Raw genomic sequence first — 19,502 nt, 5'->3', positions numbered from 1 at the left:
TCAGGAATGCCAAGTACAGTTAAGCCAAACAATTGTGATTTGGAAAGAGTGGATGAGCTCATTTGCCACAACAGATGGAACAAGATCACCATATTTAAAGTCTTCAACAGAAATGATGCTGAGAGGATCCTAAGTATTCCCCTAAGTCTTTCAGGGAGGGAAGACAGCTATTACTGGCAACCACAGGCAGGTGGGGAGTACACGGTCAATTCAGGTTACAAAATCCAAATGAAGAACAACAGACAAGTAAGGGAGGGTGGTTCAGAGGTAGCTGGTTCGAGTTATATAGAGGGGAGTCAGCAAATGTCACAAATGTGGAACACACTCTGGCAGCTTAACATCAAGCACAAAATCAAGCTCTTCATTTGGAAATGTATACAAGGAGCTTTACCAGTGAGAGAAGCCGTGAGTAGAAGAACAAAAATAGGAGATCCAATATGCAGAACCTGTGGTGAGGCACAGGAAACAGTTGAACATCTATTGCTAACATGCCCCCACACGGTTGACATTTGGAAGGCATCACCTATTCACTGGGAGGGGGCTCAGGATCAGCAGGGAGATTTCAGAAGATGGTGGTTTAGAATCTCAGAAGCAAGGGCAAGACCAGAAGGGAAGGAACATATTGGATTAACGGCAAATATCTTGTGGCAAATATGGAAAGATAGGAATAAGAAGGAGTTTGAGAGCTCAACTAGATCACCACCACTGAGAACAGTAGAGAAAGCACATAGAGAGTGGCTGGAGCAAGTGGAAGTAGAGAAATCAAAAGATAGAACGAGCACAGAAGAAACAGACCACATGCATGATCAACAAAGCCAAGGCAATGAAGCTCAGGGAGCTATGATCATGGACCTGTCAACAGCTACAAGGAAAGGTCAAAACAATCTAGGCATTGGAGTAACAGTTAGAACAACTACAGGCACCAAGATTGCAGAATGGAAGCTGAAAGAAAGAAGCCTGGGGAACCAAAGCCTAGATGATGCATTAGCTTTAAAGTTAGTCCTGTGTAAAGCTGCGCAATATCGTTGGAACAGAATCAAGCTCAATTTTGCCAACAAGGAGCTGCTGAAACAACTAACAAAAACACAGCCTATGGGGAGCAGAATGGCTACATTGCTGGAGGATATTGTGAATGTGAAAAAACTGTTTTGCATGTGCTCCTTTTGCTTGAGTAGGGAAGAAAATATGATAGATAGTAGAAAATTAAGTGTTGATGCTTTAGGCATTATTGTGGATGAGGAAAGGAATGTTCCTCAGTGTCTTTGAACACTTTTGTAAAGTTCTCTCGAGCCGTTGCTCGCACTTGTAAATTTTTTCCTTACTATAATGAAAGTATCCTATCGTTTCGACAAAAAAAAAAAAGTATAAGGCCCAACTAATTTTGCGAGATGTCTCCATCCTCGAATATATCATTAATTACATATAATAACAAAACTCTCAAATTTCACTGACAACAATAATAAAACTCCCTAATTATAGATAAGATTAAATGACCTAGTAAACATGTCTTGCAATCACAAAAATTTTCTAATAAAATACTAATTCTTAAATAATAAAAAACTAGTATGACTTGATTCCAATAAAACTAGTACTAAAAACTTGATTTGACTAAAACATTGCGAAATAACAATATAGAAACTTCTATTTCTAAGGCTTGATTTAATATTCTGTCATATTAAGTCTGTAATGTTGCTCGAGTATTATTACCGTATCTCTAGCCGAATTTTACACTTCAACTGGTGGGATTTATTTATTTTTTTAGCCCCTTTTTTTGATGGCTCTTAAGTGGTTTTCTGGTGCAAGAATGTACATCTCAATTGTAAAGGAAAAACTGCGATTACCGGTATATTCTGCAATTCTTGACTGGTACAATATAAGCAAAGAAGGGAATACAAGGACTGCGATTTCCAGTAGTCTAGGACTTAGTTTACTTTTGCATGATCTGTTATTGCCTTACAATGACCTTAAATTTTTGCACCTCAATGCATTTGCTTAATTGGCTGTTGTAGCTTGAACAAAAAATTGTGCTTCTCGATGGTTGGACTGCGATATTTGAGATCGCTTTAATCATGTTTTCATTTCTCTGATTATGCAGGATCAATCTCTTAATCCAGAGCAAAGGAAACAAGAAACAGCACTTTCATCCAGCTGACAAGGGGAAAAAAAAACAAATTCAGATGGAGTTTTGGATGTCATTTGAGCCTTTTGGTTTCTTTGTAGCATCTGTCTTCTTAAAACTAATGTCTTTGAGTTGCTTGGCTTGCATAAATTTATGTTTCAAATCATTTGCGCCAGAGGTAAGCTTTTTGTTATGTCCGCCCACCTTGCAACGTGAATCCATTGGCAAAGGCAAAATCTGCAACTGTATTGGCTGAAAGAAAATGTGCAGGACAACGTTTCCTTAGTTCTTTGACAAACAATTATCCTGCCAGATGATTGATGCCTGCACAACATTTCCTTCTCTCGCTAGCAACTGCAGCTTTTCCTTGTTGAAGTAACTGAGGAGGCAGCAGTTAGTTGGAGGTCTGGTGGCACTGGCTTTTCAGCTGAATGGCCAGAAATGCAGAGATTGCCTGTATCATCCTGTGCCCAGAAGATATCCACCATAAGGCCTCTGGGATTCTGGCGGGACTCCGTTCCTGGAATTTTAACATACTCCGCTCCAAGAGGCACCTGCAAGATGATTGTTGAACAGCATTCTTTTGTGATTTTTACCATATTCTTACCCTATCAAAATCATTCAAAATGCAAAAGCTAAACTAAAAGTTCTTGCCTGCAGTGTGGCCCCTGATGGCAAGGTCAAAGTTTTCATGTTCTCCTTAGGATTAAATGTTTGTAGCGCTGCTTTCTTTGCTATATTTAGGAAAACTTCTTCAAGCGTCCCGAGACCTATTTGGATGCTTTTGATGCCAAATTCGCTCTCTCTCTTTTCCAGCTCAGAAAAGAATCGCTGATGAAGGAATGGAAAATCATGCAGTCAAGAAGGACAATTGTAACTTTGGCATCAGTAATTACAAAGACGAACTCAGAGGAACTTACTGCTAATATCTCTTCCTCAGCACTTGGTAGAGTAAATGTCAACATGCATTCGTTTTCCACTTTTGGTTCAACATTGAGCCGCTGTAAGATATACAAGGAAAATATTAAACAGGAATTTATTGATGCGAGGAGAAACATTGACAATCTTATTATCAAGGAATCATACCTGTTGGAAAAAGAGTTTCACAGCTTCTCGATGCTTTGCATTGATGTCATTCTCTCGGGACAAAATATTGTAAAGACTTTTGGGGAATGTTACCTTTGCAGCGTAACCTGAACCAAATCTTGACTTGAGCACAATAGAGATGCCAATACAGCGAAGCATACCCTTTGCCATTATTCCGATGCGATCTGATAAAACATCAGCTTCAACCATAGAATGTGTTGTGAGGATGATAGAACGCCCTTGCTTTGCATTCTCAATTACATTCCAGATGCGTCTCCGAGTAACAGGATCCATTCCAGTTGTCTACAAATTTGTTAATGGATTTGATTTCAAATAATAAATGGATTAAACGTATTCAGGAGGAAAGTAGTTCAAATGCTATATACTGGTTCATCCAAGATAAGAAGTTTCGGGTCTCCAATAAGAGCAATTGCTAAACTTAGTCGGCGCCTTGTACCCCCACTGTAGCTTCCTGCTCTTACATTAGCAATCTTGTCAATGTCGACATCAGCCAGCAAACGTTTCACTTCCTGTAGTTGTGTAAATTGAGAAAGTTAATGTTAATAAGAAAAACTAGTTCTGTAAACTGCAAATGCTAAATGCAGAGTAGAGAGGTAGGACCTTTCAATATAGTTTTTTGCAAAACTCACTGATTTTCGTGTAGCCGTGGGCAAGCCTTTTATACTAGCGAACAGATGGAGATGTTCTTTAGCTGATAGTGCATTCCAAAGAGAGTCGAACTACACAAGGTAAAAATTGCTTTGGCTTCTTTGTTTTGAACTTTGTTGAAACTTTGGGAAGGATGAAAAGTTACCTGCGCACAGACTCCTACCAGTCTTCTGATTGTTGACATTCCTTTTGAGCTTCGAATAGAATTGCCGTAGATGATTGCTGCCAAAAGGAAGCGAACTTGATTATATCTGTACTTTTTCTATCAATCAATCTACAATCCTTATTTGAAAAGGTAATGGGGCAGCTCCATTTAAGTTTTCTTTCATTCAATCCGAGTTGATGTAATTCTTGCAAGATTTGGTATATTTCTCATTGAGTTTTTACATATAAGGAAAGTTGATGATTGCACAAAATGTCGTAAGAATTACACCAGCCAACGACAGATTCAGACAAAACTCAAGTGGGCATGCCTGTGTCCATTTCAAAATATAAAAGACAAGAAAAATCTTTACCATCTCCATGAGTCACAGGAGTGATTCCCGTCAAACAGCTTATTAAGGTAGACTTGCCAGCTCCATTTGGTCCGAGGAGACAGAACAACTGATTCTTTGGGAAATTCATCCAGAGATCCTGAGAAGAAAGTTCATATCACGTTGTAATGAATGCATTATCTTCATTGAGACCTCGAAATTTCGTGCGATAATGACGGGGAAAAAAAAAAGAGAACACATTTCGTTACTATTTTACTGAGGACACAAGTTGTTTTTCTGCTGAGGAGAGTACTAAATAAAAATAACCAAATGCTGTTGCTTAGATCTCAATTGTGCTCTGGAAACTACCATAAGCATAATCTATGTTCCCTTTGTTCCTAGACAAAAATTTAAAAAAAAAAAATTTACAGAAAACATTAGTGAAAGCCTTTGAGAGTTTGAGATTGCAAGAAACAACTGAAGCATTTATATGTGAAGATATGGCTTCTTTGAAGTTCACTGTTCAGTTTGGAAATCCAGATCTCTCATTACTAATTCCAGTTACGTCAATATGAAGATTTTTACCTTCACGGCCACAAAAGGTTTTGTAATCTTGCATGTACAGCAAAAATAGCAAAAGCAGAACCGGTGGCATCTTATCTTTAATGCCATAGAATATGACTTAGTAAGGCTACGCAACTGAACAGCAACATCTGGATCAACAGTCCCTTCGATTGTTGCTTTTTTGACAGATGCTTCCTCTTCATGAACATCCTCATCATCCGGAGTGAAATGATCCGGCTGTGTAGGGGACCTAGATGCAAGATGTCTGATGTCCTCTGCATTATGAGGTGAGAAATGTACTGTCAATTATAGCACCGATCGTGGATGCCAGAAATCATAATTACAACATGGGTTGCTGTTTTACCTGTCAAGTTACTATCTCCTCTCCCTGTCCAATAGCTTGGTTTCAAGAAGTATAGACGTGATTTTCTCAAACCAGCAGAGTTGGGGACTATATTATCAAAATAAATAGCCACAAGAGACCAGAAAAAGAACAAAGAGACAAGCCATAAATAAAAGTAGACCTGCCAATGATAAAAATTGATTTGTTAAAGTGTCGACAATAGATATCAGCTGTTCAACTTGAATAATGAATAAAGTGATTTGGTCACTGAAAGCATGAATACGTGAGATCAAAATAAGGAACAATAAATAGTGGAAGAGAACTCTGAACCAAGGATGCTCGTCAAAACAAGTATTGATGGAGCATACTTGTAAACGAAGAGGATTTGAAGCTTTCGTACCATTGAAACACAAGGATTTCCCAGTAATTTGCACTCCGCTCGTTGACTCCACCTAATGCCACCTTCCCCTGCTGCCTCTTCAAGCACGGTAAAACCTCCAGCAAAAGGATTAGGTGGAAAAAATGACCACAAGATGCGATAATTACTATTTTTCACTGTTCCGTCGTAGAATAGCGAAGAAAAAATCTAATAACCAAAAGCAAAAAGGGTCAATAATCATAGAATTATTACAATGAATGATTGTTCTGGAGAAGAGACACTTGCCACTGTCACAAGTCCAAAAGCAAGGATGAAGAAGCCCACAGTTGTGGCTGAAGACGACTTGCTGAGTAGGGTTGAAATCATGAATGCAAAGCTAACCTAAGATTTTGAGGCAGAAGATTTAGCCATAATTCCAACAGCGATGCTGACATTGATTGCAAAAGCAATCAGGGAAAGGCACAAATCCAGTGATGAAGCTCACCATGCTAATCATGAAAAGGAAAAATAGAAGGAATACTAGGAAAATATTGTTTTTCATGAAAACATCATCTCGAAACATTGTCCCAAAAGCAACAATAAGCAAAGACATCAGAAAAGCCATGAACCCTTCCCATATGAACCATGAAGTCCAGTAGGCACTGTCGTAGAGGCCCATTATACTCATTGTCTGCAACACAAATTGTAGTATGAGGGGAAAAAAAGTACCAACTTGATGTTGCTGATCTAAAATCAAAGTACATGGTCAACTACCTGTCGAAGTTTCAGCTCTTTCTCCAGAACCAGAGAATGAATTCGAAATGTGAAACCAAACATAGCAACTAAAAGATAGAAAATTGCTGGAAAGCTGGCTGCAAATAAATTATTCGCATCGCTATCCGCAGAGTCAATGTTTCTGTGAGGGTCTGCAGAACCAGCATCAATGCTGAAACTGAGATCTGATGCTGGAATATCACATCACCAGTTTATTCAGGTGCTTGATGAAAATTAAAAAAAATCAGAGAACTTAAAAAGTTCAAGAACCTAAAAAAGCAGAGAACTTAAAGTTTTCGGAAATGTGAAAAAACATGTAATGAATCTGAGCTATGAAACCAAACAGAGAAACTGCAAAAGAGAATAGTGCCGGAAAACTTTCTGCAAATGGATTACCATCGTAGCTATCTGAAGAGTCAATTCTTCTGGGAGGGTGCGCAAATTCTTTTAAACCAACATTAAAGCTGAAATTGGGATCTGAGAATTAGGTATCAAACCACGAGTTCATTCAGGTAATCAACAAAAATCTAATAAATCAGAGAACTTGAGCTATTCGTTGCAAAGCAAATTACAATAACTACCTCCGATTAAGGATCTAGAAATTTCACGCGATACAGCATACTGAAGGGGCACTTGAAACTTGAAAACAGGATCCTCAATTTGCCTTCCAAATTCAAAAGAAGAAGATGAATTGATTTCTATACCATATCTTATTTCCTCGGCATTTCTTTCAAAAAGGTGTAGAGCTCCAGGGCAACGCATTGGATTATCCAAAAGCCATTTATCCAATTCATCTTTTGTTCTAAATGATTTGACCTGCACAGAAACATAAATCCCCTGATTGTGCCAGCAAAGCTTAAAACGCATAACCATATAATGTCAGTAAATAAACAAACTCAGAATTCTCCGTTCTTGGTTCCATTAACTCAATTAAACTGTTTCTTATTCAACTGCTACATATAGTCGTGAAACATCATATATGTATCATATCCGCCAAAAAAGAAAAAAAAAAAGAAGAAGAATACAGTGGCTTGATTGATAGCTTTATTGTATACCAAGGAGGGCTCTAATCAACATGGCAAAAAAACTAGCAAAACTTCACACACCATGGAAAATCTAAAGGATTTCACTAAACGAAGTGAAAAAGAAAAAAAAACTTATTCCATATCCATGCATGCAAATGATTATAGAGGGAGACAAAGAGGAATTCATCAATCAGTAGAATCTTTACCGAATTCCAAAATGGGGGAAAACAAAGGGGGAGACAAGAAAATTTACCTTACTCTGAGGAATTGTGCGACCAGGGTTGTTAGTCATGATGCCATTGACAATGGACTCAAGTCTTTGGTTTCCACTGCCACTCCAAACAAAGTCAAAACATGGAACATTGATGATCAACTTGTCCTCACATGCAGGAATTGGAGGATTAGTGATGGGCTTGGGATCACGAACTTTTGCAGAGAAATTAGGTCTGCTTTCTGTGTAGTTATTGGTCTTCCTTAATGCAAACATAAAAGCAATGAAGAAGAATGAAGAGAAGAGTTGAAGAAATGTTGATCTTCTGTTTCTCCATGCAAGAATGAAGTTCTTCCTAAGCAAAGCATTGATTTGCTGCAGCAAGAGTGAAAACCCACTTAGCAATTCCATTGATTCAGTAGTCTCAAATGCTTCTTTGCCTTCAAAGTTTTCCTTTTGATCCCTTTCTCTGGAACTCTTCAGTCTTCTTCCCTATATCTTTGTCATTTTGTGAAGTTTAAGGTTAAAATGCTGACAAGACTCTTTCTGGTTTGCGGTGCCCTTGGGAATCGTGAGACTTCAATTCATCCCGGCAAATTTGTTCCGATTTTCTTCAAATTGCCCAAGCAAAAGATCACCAACTCAAGAAGATTTCTTGTTTCACAGTAGTTAAAAAGGAAAAACTGCTAGTAACAGTATTAATGTGAAGAGAGTAATGGATAAGATATTATCCTTGAAGCATTGAATTTGAACCTCTTGAAAGTGTTTGTACCTTCTTGAAAGGTTCATTGAATGTGTCATAGATGTATACTTTCAAGTTTGTTACGGGATGGTTATTAGACACTCAGTTAAAAGATATTTTACTTTTTAAAATATAAAATTAATTAAAAAAAGCAAATAAATATAAGAGAGAGTATAATATGCAAAAATATGCAAATGTAGAGGAGGAGTAATAATTGTAATATGCGCGCGTATATATATATATATATATGGTAGATTATGTGAATTTTGGATGTGTTAACGAATATCCAATGCTGGAAAAATCCGTATATAAATTATAAAGCATGATGCCTCTTGTCGTGTTAAAAAACTTCAATTCCAATGAAAAAATAAATAATTTTTTTTAAAAGCTTAAATCTAGGAATTAGTTGCATTAATGAAGCCGATGTATCTTAAACCTTTGTCACTAGTCCAGATAAGCATTGTCCTCGTCAATCGTAATTTGAATTTGAAACGTAAGATTTTTGTGTGACTGTTTCCTCTTCTATCTTGGCTTTTTGTCGAGTTCAATTTTCAAGAAGGAAGTGATACTACTACCGAAGAGGAAGTTTGTTTGAACAGTTGGGAGGCACTGGAACTTGAGTCCTCCTTGAGAAATAGGGAAACTTCCAATTAAGAAGGTGAATAATGAGAGATTATTAGGTGAATCCCAACAGAAAAAGAGAGGGAGGGGGTTGAATCATCATTTGATGTTTTAGGCCTGATCAGTTGTCTGAGACAAGTTTCTTCTTGCTAGAGAGCACAGCAAAAGAAGCATCCAATCTAACAATGGCAGGATTCTGGAATCAAACAGTCGCTTTGACTAGAAAGAACCTCATATACCATGTATGTTGTAGAACCCACTTCGTTTAATTCATTTCATTTCTCTTGGATCGATCATCTGAAAATTTCTGCTTCTATGAACACTGTCAATTTTGTTCTTGTAGTTATGTATTGAGAAGTTGTAGCTTTGTGAATATATTCATGTAATTCATGCATGCATTTGGTTTTGTATAGTTGTCATCTCGTTAAACACCTAGTACTATCAGGAAGCTGTAAACAAGAAATCAGCATAAAATTCTGTCTATTTTAATTTTTGATTAAAAGTTTACAACTACTATGTTTCATGTTTTTAATATTTCAGAGACGGCATCTGAGGTCGAATTTAAGGTTGATTCTGTTCCCTGTTATCCTTTTTCTGTCGGTTGGTTGGCTCCGACGCTATCTGGCGAAGAAGAATGTGTTTGGGGAGCATTACAACGCAAAAATGGCAACAGAAGGGACTCCTTTGCTTCTAATCCCAGCTGCTGAGTTCCGAGCAGTGAAAACTAACCAAATTCCGCAGTCAAATGATTTGCCAGACAAGTCTTGCAGAATAAACGGCTCTTGTCCCGCAATTATACTAATAACTGGGAACAACAGAGAATTTGGAGAAAGTATTACACCTTTTCTAAGGATTTTTCTACTTAATACTTTTTTTGGGGGGGGGGGGGGGGCGGCGGGGGGAGGGTGGTGGGAGGGGTTTGTTGGTAAAGGGTGTGTGGCTTAGTTTACATATGATGAAATACAGTCTCTAAAATTTTGAAACTTCGCCTCACCTTCATTGGTGACTATTGACAGGCGTGGCTGGAAATATGTTCTCAAATTCCTCCTGCGGTCTCAATAATACAGCAGATTGTGTTTTTGTAATATTTTCTCTTTTTTGCTCTTTTGGTTACTTGTTCTTACCTGTATCAGACTTTTCCCCAACTATGAGCCCAAAGTATCACAATCTATTCTTTGCATTCATCTTATTTTGTATCAGCAGTGTGAATTTTTTTTGTGCATTTCAGGGGAAGACTGATAAGACTTCTGAGAAGAAATATTACCATCTTCAATCTCAATGCAAAGCAAATTTCACAATTCCAGTCCGTACTCAGGATGGAACAGAAGGTATGACTTACTACTACAGACCTATCAAGTGAAATGAATCGATGATGAAATTGTCTATGTTTTTCACCTGTGACGTGATAGACAGGGCAACTTTGTCATTCGAATTTTGAACACTCAACTAATTCATCTTTTATCTTAATAACCGTCAACTTTGGCCTCCTCTAATATATACATACATACATACATATATATGTGTGCGTGTGTGTGTGTATGCGTGTCTATAGTCATGCACATATTCATACTTGCAGTGCTTGTTTATTCTGGTGATCAAATACTCAAATTCTCTTCCTCTGATTCTATTCAGTGACTGAATGTCTTCAAGGCTTACTTGCGTGGCGCAAGAACTACATGGAAATTAATGATGAACTGTATGATGGCCAGTACAAGAACGGGGAGATAAATGAAATACTGGCTGGTCGGTCATTACTTTTTTCCCCTATCCATGCTTCTGTTTGCTGGAACTATGTGCACTCCTGTTGTTTCTTCTGTGTTAGTAAGCACTGTTTTTTTATTTTAACAGCATATGACTTTCGAGATTCAGACATGAAGCATTTTGATGTACATCTGTGGTATAATACTACCCCTACAAGCTCAGAGAAACCACCAAATGAGGTGCCTGTTGGAAGTACTTTGAACATGGTACCATCCCTTAACTTTTTCAAAATTTTCTGCTTCTTGTTTAAGATTCTAATTATGCATTTCCAAGATTGAAAATGATGTTCATTAAGCCTCATTTATTGTTAATTAGGAGGACAATTTTGGTTGCATAAAGTTTAAGTTGATGATTCCTAAGTGAAATATCTTTGCAATCCTTAAGCTTCTCCTCCATATTGGTGTTACTTTAAGGCATTTCTTGATGACCACCAGTATACATTCGCCACAATTTTTTTATATATATCCCTATTTTCATATGTACACAGGTTTGGAATGCCTATCTCCAATCTTTGCTTGGGCCTTCTGTAAGAATGATCTTTGAGTTTATTGGAGAGATGCCCAGAGCAAGTACTAATGTCACATATGATTTTGCATCTTCAATTGGGCTTGTGTTTTTTACATGGGTAATACTGCAATTATTCCCGGTAAGTGCATGAATGCGTGTCTCACTGAATGAAAGTAACTGACAGGTGGATGACGATACCAAAATCCATGCATTTGGTTTCACCTTCCGTAATCCAATTAATTTGTCTAATGTCTTTTTGCCGCAATTACTTTAACAACTGAAGGACTTTCCAGTCTCTATTATTCTTTGACATAATCATCTCAGTTGGACTAACGATATTGAACCTGGACTATTCAGCTCATAATGTGCTCATCCATATATATTTGGTCATCATGGCAATTTTTTTGAATTACGTGGATGGTAGGATCCTGGAACTACACAAATGATTTCTATGAAGAAAACACCAGCTAACTGAACTTAAGCTCATTTATTTGACATTTCACAGGTTCTTTACATGTTTCGTGGGGAAGCTTCATTTTACATAAAGGATCAGAGTAAATTAACATTACTATTTTTCCTTGTGAAACATTATCAATTTTCTGACTGTTTCAATTTTCATTTTGTGATTCTGAATTAGGTCATTTTAACATCCCTGGTTTATGAGAAGCAGCAGAAGCTAGCAACGATGATGAAAATGCATGGTCTTGGCAATGCACCTTATTGGTTGATTACATACCTCTATTTTCTCCTCATCTTTTCACTCTACATGGTTTGTTTTGTAGTATTTGGCACACTGGCAGGTAAAACATGAACTTAAGGCTTTCAAGTTACTAAACAATCTGTTCACATTGCTTCACATATCTGGTTATTGTGCAGGGTTAACCATCTTCACGTTGAACTCGTATAGCATCCAAAGTGTGTTTTATTTCATCCACATAAACTTACTAATTTCTGCAGCCTTTCTGCTCTCAACGGTCTTTTCAAGTGCAAAGAGTGCTTCAGGAAAGTACAGCATAACTCGGTTTGAATTAGATGTATTTTTCTGATTAACATGTCTAACGTGCTGGGTATTGCAGTTTTTGGATTCGTGCTGGTCTTTGGCAGTTGGTTAGTGGGGGGATTTTTTTTTAAGCGCTTGATTGCAGATGTTTCATTTCCAAGTATGTTGAAATCATTGCTCTATCCATTACCTGTTATGTTTCCAGAAAATGTTTTAGATTTTATTGTTTTCCTACCCAAACATTGACATTCAGATATTTTACCAGTTTTATTTCCTTCATAGACTGTTGGATATGTAAATTAGCAAAGTCTAAAGCTACTCGTTTTGAAGTTTTACATTCCACTTTTATTAGGGTATCAACTTTTACCATCTTGCTTGAACTCCAGGTGGCACCTTTTGCTATGACTCATGTTGCATACCTATCCACCTTTTCATATTCGGATTTTGGGATTACATATCAGTTGCTACCCAAGGAAGGTGCTAGTTTCAGTGGGGAAAAAGAGCATTAATTTATCTGTTCATTCTCCTTTCTACAAAATGACTAACACTTCATCGATAATCAATTATTTTTCAGTAAGCAAGTCCACTAAGAACTTGCCATTAACCTTTGATTATGGTCAACTTGTACAAATTGTGTTCATTGTGAGTTTGTGATGAGAGTGGATGTGCAAAATTTTGTGTTTCATTTAAGGACCATCTGATGTCCTTGTTAAGAAATATGAACATGCAACGTTAATGGTACTACTAGATCTTTGAGGTTCTAGAATGCGATCTAAAGTTTGTTTTGCTCTTATTTATATGTCTATATTTCATTAATCCTAAAACTGTATACAATCAGAGATGCAGTTCTATGTTTTAAGTTCTACTCTTCCTAGAGCACTGAGACTTCTTGGTACTCTGTAGTGAAATAAAAATCACAAGGTTTTAAGTTCATAAGGTTGACGCATATTAGCATACACTAATGGAACACTCAAAGTCAACTGTAGTATATAAATTTTGCCTCTGAGTATGATTTATGGCCTTCTTTGGCCCGCTATTTTGGTTCCTACAAGGATCTCTAGTACCATTGACACCTATGATGTAAATTATGGTTTAACTTTTGGGCCTTGCCATCCATTTCTGTAACCTTCATATATTCATGCAAGCTCTAAATAGCTCATAATCACATAATGCTTGTCTTTAGGAGTGTGGCTCATTGTCTTGGAGCTCTTTCCTGCATTATCTCTCTATTGTGGATTAGATGAACTCTTCAACTTTTCAGAGGCTGCATTTGAGATGGGGGCATATGGAATGCGGTGGCAAAGCCTGAGGGATGAAAATAGTGGAATGAGGGGAGTTCTAATAATCATGTCAATTGAATGGTTGGTGTTTCTTTTCATGTCATATTGCACATTAGGAGGTTGCTTTTGTAGAAGTCCTCTATCCATCTTCCGAAGCTCTCAAGAGAGGCCTCCATCTTTCCAGAGTCCTAGACTGCAAGTTCAAGAGTCTGGGGTTCTTGTTCAAGTTGATAATCAGGATATTAATCAAGAGGTACATTATATTCATAAATGTGTACCAATGGCTGTGGGTGAGTATAAAACTTGAAAAACATATCCACTATTTCAGAATTTCCAAATAGGAATTTGTGTTTCTGCATTCTGTCCAATAGAAGGTATACCTGGTTGGAGTATCTAAAGCATCAAAAGTATTAATGTAGCTGGGTAAAGCAATCTGATCGTGTAATATTTACAGCTTAAGCATTTCTATGTGTTTTCTTGTTTGGTTTCTCCCTCATTATACAGGAAACTGTACAAAGCAAAACTGACAGAATGTTAATAGTTGCACACTAGCACCTACTTGCTATTTGGATAATATCTTGCTTGAATATCACTAAATCATTATGATGCAAATTTTAACTGTTGTTGTTTGGTGTCTTTGTTAGATTTTAAAAGTTGAACACCTGCTCAATGAACCTGGTACAAGCTACCCGATTATCTCCCATAAACTTCAAAAGACATATCCAGCAAGAGATGGGAACCCTGAGAAGCAAGCTGTCAAAGGGTTGTCTCTTGCAGTAGCTCGAGGGGAGTGTTTTGGCCTGCTAGGCCCTAATGGTGCTGGGAAAACTTCCTTCATTAGTATGGTAAGTACGTATTATGCTAATAATATTTCCTATGTATCTATATTCTTGTAGACATGGAAGGAACCAGTGGTGATTAGTGTGTGATCCTTGTGCTCTCTTCCTTATTAATAACTTAACTATGATTTGTCATGATTGGTAGATGACTGGACTTATAAAGCCAAGCTCTGGCACAGCATATGTTGGGGGTCTCAATTTGAAAACACAAATGAGTGAAATCCATTCCAGCATGGGTGTGTGCCCACAAGAGAAGTAAGTTGAATAACCATCATGTTGAATAAAAGAGGGTTTATATGACCTTTTTTTTCTGATCTTAGAATCATGAAATGTTTATTCTAACAACTTTTATACTTTGTGATTAATCATACAGCCTCCTTTGGGATACATTAACTGGAAGGGAACACCTGAATTTTTATGGCAGACTTAAAAACCTCAAAGGTGCTAATCTATCACGAGTAAGTTGATGTGATCCTTTCCCTGATATCATAACAATCTAACTTTATGCATCAAGTACTTGATCATTTTTCTGCCTGTCTACTGATCCTACATCAATCCTTTATTCGATAATTGGTCCAAAAAAACACGGAGCATTTTGATCTTTCTGATGCAAAAGTAGACATATCTGGAATAATTAATAATACTTCACAAAAGTAGCGTTGCACTCTTGAAGAGGAACTGCAGACAAACGTATTCTTCTAGTATTGGCTGCAATGACATTCTGAGGCATTGTGGTTGATAATTGATATGCCTTCTGAACATTGACAAGCTCAAACTGTATTGGGAGACTTCAATTCACAGGGTGCACATACTTCCTATTAGTTTGAATCTTTTCAACAACTGCCCGACTTTCTTTGTTCCAGTCATTAGGAACTATGCACATGAAGTTGAATTACCCTGTTATGCTAAAATAGCAAAAACAAAAATCGCATGAATTAAGGCGTCACCATTTGCTCCAGAGACATTTCCAAACTGCCCACCTAACCACTCCTGTAGAGTACATTTACAACCTCAATCTAAAGTCAAGCCACCAGGGAAGAGAAATTTGAGATGGATGCCATAAAAATTGCATTCCTGTTGCTTTTTTAGATGAGTAAGAATATGGAATACTGGCAGAGGAGAAAATAAAGGAAACTAAAAAGAACAAAAGAAGAAAAAGGAGTAGAATTTTCAATTTTCTTTGTCATAAATGCAACAGGCAGTTGACGATGCTCTCAGAAATGTGAACCTGCTTCAAGGAGGAGATGCTGATAAACGTGTGGGATGCTATAGCGGTGGAATGAAAAGAAGATTAAGCATCGCAATTTCCTTGATAGGGGACCCAAAAGTATATCCCAGTCCATCTACTATATCTTGCTTCTTTAACCTTCTGAGATTCTTTATTTTATCCTAGGTGCCCTTTTGAACGTTTTCAGGTGGTCTACCTGGACGAACCTAGCACAGGGCTCGACCCTGCTTCACGGAAGATGCTGTGGGATGCTGTGAACAAAGCAAAAGAAGATAAAGCAATTATTTTGACAAGTACGTTCATCCCCCTCCCTCCCTATTCTCATGCCCTCTTCTTTTGGTGATAGCTTGTCCTTGTGTATGTCGATAAGCCTGTATTTTGTTTTACATTGCCTGTATCTATTTTTTACTTAAGACAGAAAAGCTGAAAATTGAGAGAATTAAATGATAACTAGAGACAACAGGGTTTGGTTGAAGTTGCAGTTTTCTTGAAATCAGATCATTGCTTGGCTCCTCATGCTGAGTGATCCATCTTTGTCCTGTTACCTCTAATAACTGAACGTCATTAACTATGAATTATTGATTTATAATAAGAACATGACAACTACTTTTTTGCATTCGATTCAGCTCATTCTATGGAGGAGGCAGAGCACCTTTGTGACCGTATAGGAATTTTTGTGGATGGAACTTTTCAGTGCTTAGGGAGCCCTGATGAGGTAGTCCTTATGTTGTTTGTCCCCTACATTCTAAACTTTGCAAAGTGGGTTATCATATCAGCATCTGCGTAGAACAGCTGTGCTTTGCAATTCCATAGATGTTCTTCTTGACCTAGTGTTTTGACAGAATTATCATGCATATAGGCTATAGCAAGTGAATTACTAATTAGGCTATGGACCAATAGCCAATTATAAGTGATTATTAAAAACATAACAGACATATTAGTTCACTGATATATCTTATTGTAATCTTTACCTAGTTACATACTGGAAGGATTAGAAGAAATTACTATAGCACCGAAGAAAAGCATTGAGCCTACACGGTTTTTGTAGGAAGGAGGGAAATTTATATCTTTCCATCTATACTGTACCATCATACATTAACATGTTATACCTCCAAACTTAAATACATTGATATGATTGTTGATGATATTTATGTAATTCCAACATTGAGTTGTACTCTTCTTAATCATCTTGAAGAACAAAATCTTGAATTGGAAGGCAACTGTTTGGAAGAGATTTTAGAACTTTTGGAGGAAATGCTTTTAGAAATCAAAGAAAATACAAAAAGAAGACTTAATAAACATGAAATGTTGATTGGTAACAATTGGGCTTAGAAGAAAAACATTAGGAAACAGAAACTAACAATGAGAGCAAGCTAGGTAGCTTTTTGCCCCATATAATGGTTAGCTCCATGTACTCTTGCTCATTGGATGACCTAACATGCAAAGGTTTTTGTTGCATGTTTAACAGCTGAAGGACAGGTATGGTGGGACTTATGTATTCACCATGGCAACTGCACCTGAGAATGAGAAGGAAGTGGAGGATTTGGTTAAGCGTCTCTCTCCAAATGCCCAGAAGACATACTACATCTCTGGAACCCAAAAGTTCGAGGTTCCAAAGAGAGATGTTAGTCTGTCTGATGTGTTTTTGGCAGTAAAATTTGCAAAGGAGAGATTTGGAGTTGAAGCTTGGGACATTGCTGATACTACTCTGGAGGATGTCTTCGTGAAGGTGGCAACAGAATCTGAGGCATCTGCATCTTAGACTGCAGAATCACTTAAGATGTTGATTATCTTGTTCTTTACATTAGAACAGTTATTAGGTTGGGGGAGGACCAAAAAGATTTGAAATGTTTTACTCAATGCTCTTAATGAAGTTGGACATATGTATGCAAATATGGTATTATAGTTTTGAAGAAGCTCTTGGTTCAAGCTCCCACAGTGACATAGTAATATCACAGATAGTATAACCGTTCAGATGATATGTGCTCCTTCATTTGATTAGCCTCTCATTGCTTCCCAAAAAAGGAAAAAAAAAAAAAATTTAAAAACAAAAGGGATTAAGAATGAAATGAATTCGAAATGTACACTTTCAAAGTTGCTTTTAATAGTCAGTCAAAAAATAAAACTTTGTTCGTGAACTGTAAACATTGAATTACTTGGGAAGAAAAACCAGAGTAATAAACAACCATATAAATCTTCAGCACTTGTGGAACTTAAAGGACTTGCCTTTCTCCTTAATGGCTTGATCAGTGACTGATCTTTCTGTGTACCTGTGTCAAATATTTGGGTGGGATCTAGCACAAATATCCCATCAACCTGTTTGAAAATCTTAAACACTTTATATAGAAAGCACAATAGTTTATGTAAGTATATGCTAAATATTGTCAGAAGTGAAATGATTGGACCAAAGACTCATGTTGTCTTGTACTAATAGGTTATGTAAGTATATGCCAAATAGTTTATGTACTTTAGATAGTTGCTATGTTTATAGTTTGTATCTTCATTTTGTACAAGACTGAATGATCAAATAGTTACTATGTTATTTTATATCTTAATTTTACATACTTATGTTGTCTTGTACCTTAAGTAGTTTTGCTGATCTCCCATGATATAATACACTGATTCTTCAATTTAAGGATGATAATCAAAACTAGTATACTTCATCCATCTTAGATCAACTTAAAGATTTCTATTTTGTAGTAACTAGGGTAAATGACTCCAAAACTTTCTCAATAATTATTAAGGTAGCTATTTAGTTCTTCAACTTATCTAATTGAGTCTAAATGGTCCCTCCAAGTAGGCATGGCCACGGTTCCAGAACCAACGGTTCTGGTTCCAGAACCGCCGGTTCTGGTTCTTCAAAGAGGTAGAACCAGAACCGCACCATATAAGATGGTTCTGGTTCTGGTTCCAGAACCGGCGGTTCTGGTTCTTCAAAAAGGTAGAACCAGAACCGCATAGTTCTGATTTCGATTCCTTATGGTTCTGGTTCTGGTTCTGGTTCCGGTTCCGGTTCCGTATGGTTATATACAATTTTATTTAATTTCTTATCCTTACCAATTTTAATACGAATATAACAATATATTTAAAATTTTAAATAAAATGTAAAAAAATAAATACAAAATAAATATCATATTTTAATTTTATTATTATTCTACAAAGTACGAAATAATAAATAGATAATAGATGAAGAAATTGAGAGTAGTTTAGAGATGGAAGAGAGAAGATTGATTTTGGTGTAGTAGAAAATAAAATTTCAAGTCTTATTTATAGGACAAAATGAAATTAAAAATTTGGAACGTTGTATTGTAACGTTCCAAATTTGTAACGTTGTATTGAAAATTTGGACAAAATTACAACGTTGAATTGTAACGTTGTAAACTTGTAATTCACCCTAACCCCCAATTTGTCAAATTTAGCAGGCAGCCACCTTTCTTGTTTTTTTTCTATCCTTTGCTTTGTTTCTTTCTTCCGTTGAGAGCCTGAGGACCTTTGTGCAAGTCAGGAGGAGCCCCCGAGAGCAAAAATTGAGAGCAAAAATTGTGGTGGCATCATGATGACCTTGGTCATCATGATGCCTCTACTTTTATTATTTTTTATATTAATTATTTTTAAATTTTTTAACGGTTCTGGAACCGGCGGTTCTGGTTCTGGTTCTATTTTTTAGAGAACCAGAACCGGAACCTTTATCCAAGGTTCTACTACGGTTCTGGTTCCACGGTTCTGGTTCCGGTTCTGGTCCGGTTCCAAACGGTTCGGTTCCGGTCCGGTTCCCGGTTCCAAGTGGAACCATGGCCATGCCTACCTCCAAGTCAAAACTAAGTATAATAATTTTCACTTTGCCTTTAAGGTTGATTTAATGTCCATTTTCCACCTCTATGTTAAAAAACAAGGCACATTAA

The 19,502-nt window shown here is 37.0% G+C and overlaps 1 protein-coding gene and 1 pseudogene across 5 annotated transcripts; one reads left to right on the top strand and one right to left on the bottom strand.

Moving 5' to 3' along the window:
• Positions 1-2,466: 2,466 nt before the first annotated feature.
• Positions 2,467-8,365, bottom strand: LOC140005654 (ABC transporter A family member 9-like; annotated as a pseudogene).
• A 419-nt stretch (positions 8,366-8,784) lies between these two features.
• On the top strand, positions 8,785-17,516 carry LOC113742329 (ABC transporter A family member 7). 5 transcript variants are annotated; one of them, XM_027270154.2, is made up of 18 exons: positions 8,791-9,227; positions 9,526-9,817; positions 10,002-10,066; positions 10,214-10,313; positions 10,618-10,728; positions 10,834-10,952; positions 11,234-11,392; positions 11,891-12,053; positions 12,130-12,255; positions 12,330-12,413; positions 13,437-13,786; positions 14,178-14,378; positions 14,518-14,627; positions 14,746-14,830; positions 15,571-15,699; positions 15,788-15,893; positions 16,227-16,315; positions 17,069-17,516. In XM_027270154.2, the coding sequence occupies exons 1-18, from the start codon at positions 9,171-9,173 to the stop codon at positions 17,360-17,362; spliced, it is 2,640 nt and encodes an 879-aa protein (XP_027125955.2). In that variant the 5' UTR covers positions 8,791-9,170; the 3' UTR covers positions 17,363-17,516. The 5 variants fall into 5 exon arrangements, with proteins under 5 accessions (XP_027125958.2, XP_027125955.2, XP_027125957.2 ...); XM_027270155.2 differs by having other exon boundaries at positions 8,792-9,227; positions 13,515-13,786; XM_027270157.2 differs by lacking the exon at positions 16,227-16,315 and having other exon boundaries at positions 8,785-9,227; positions 17,069-17,265.
• The last annotated feature ends 1,986 nt before the right edge of the window (positions 17,517-19,502 follow it).

Source organism: Coffea arabica, chromosome 4e (genome assembly GCF_036785885.1).
Source record: "Coffea arabica cultivar ET-39 chromosome 4e, Coffea Arabica ET-39 HiFi, whole genome shotgun sequence".
Lineage (NCBI taxonomy): Eukaryota > Viridiplantae > Streptophyta > Magnoliopsida > Gentianales > Rubiaceae > Coffea > Coffea arabica.
The sequence above is the reverse complement of the archived record's forward strand: the minus strand, read 5'-3'. Positions and strand labels throughout refer to the sequence as shown.

Excerpts from the sequence above, each read along its gene's own strand:
- LOC113742329 (XM_027270154.2), top strand. The coding sequence starts at position 9,171 with ATGGCAGGATTCTGGAATCAAACAGTCGCTTTGACTAGAAAGAACCTC. Across the intron at positions 10,729-10,833 it reads GATAAATGAAATACTGGCTG|CATATGACTTTCGAGATTCA; the intron begins GTCGGTCATTAC and ends TTATTTTAACAG. Across the intron at positions 14,831-15,570 it reads AAGGTGCTAATCTATCACGA|GCAGTTGACGATGCTCTCAG; the intron begins GTAAGTTGATGT and ends TAAATGCAACAG.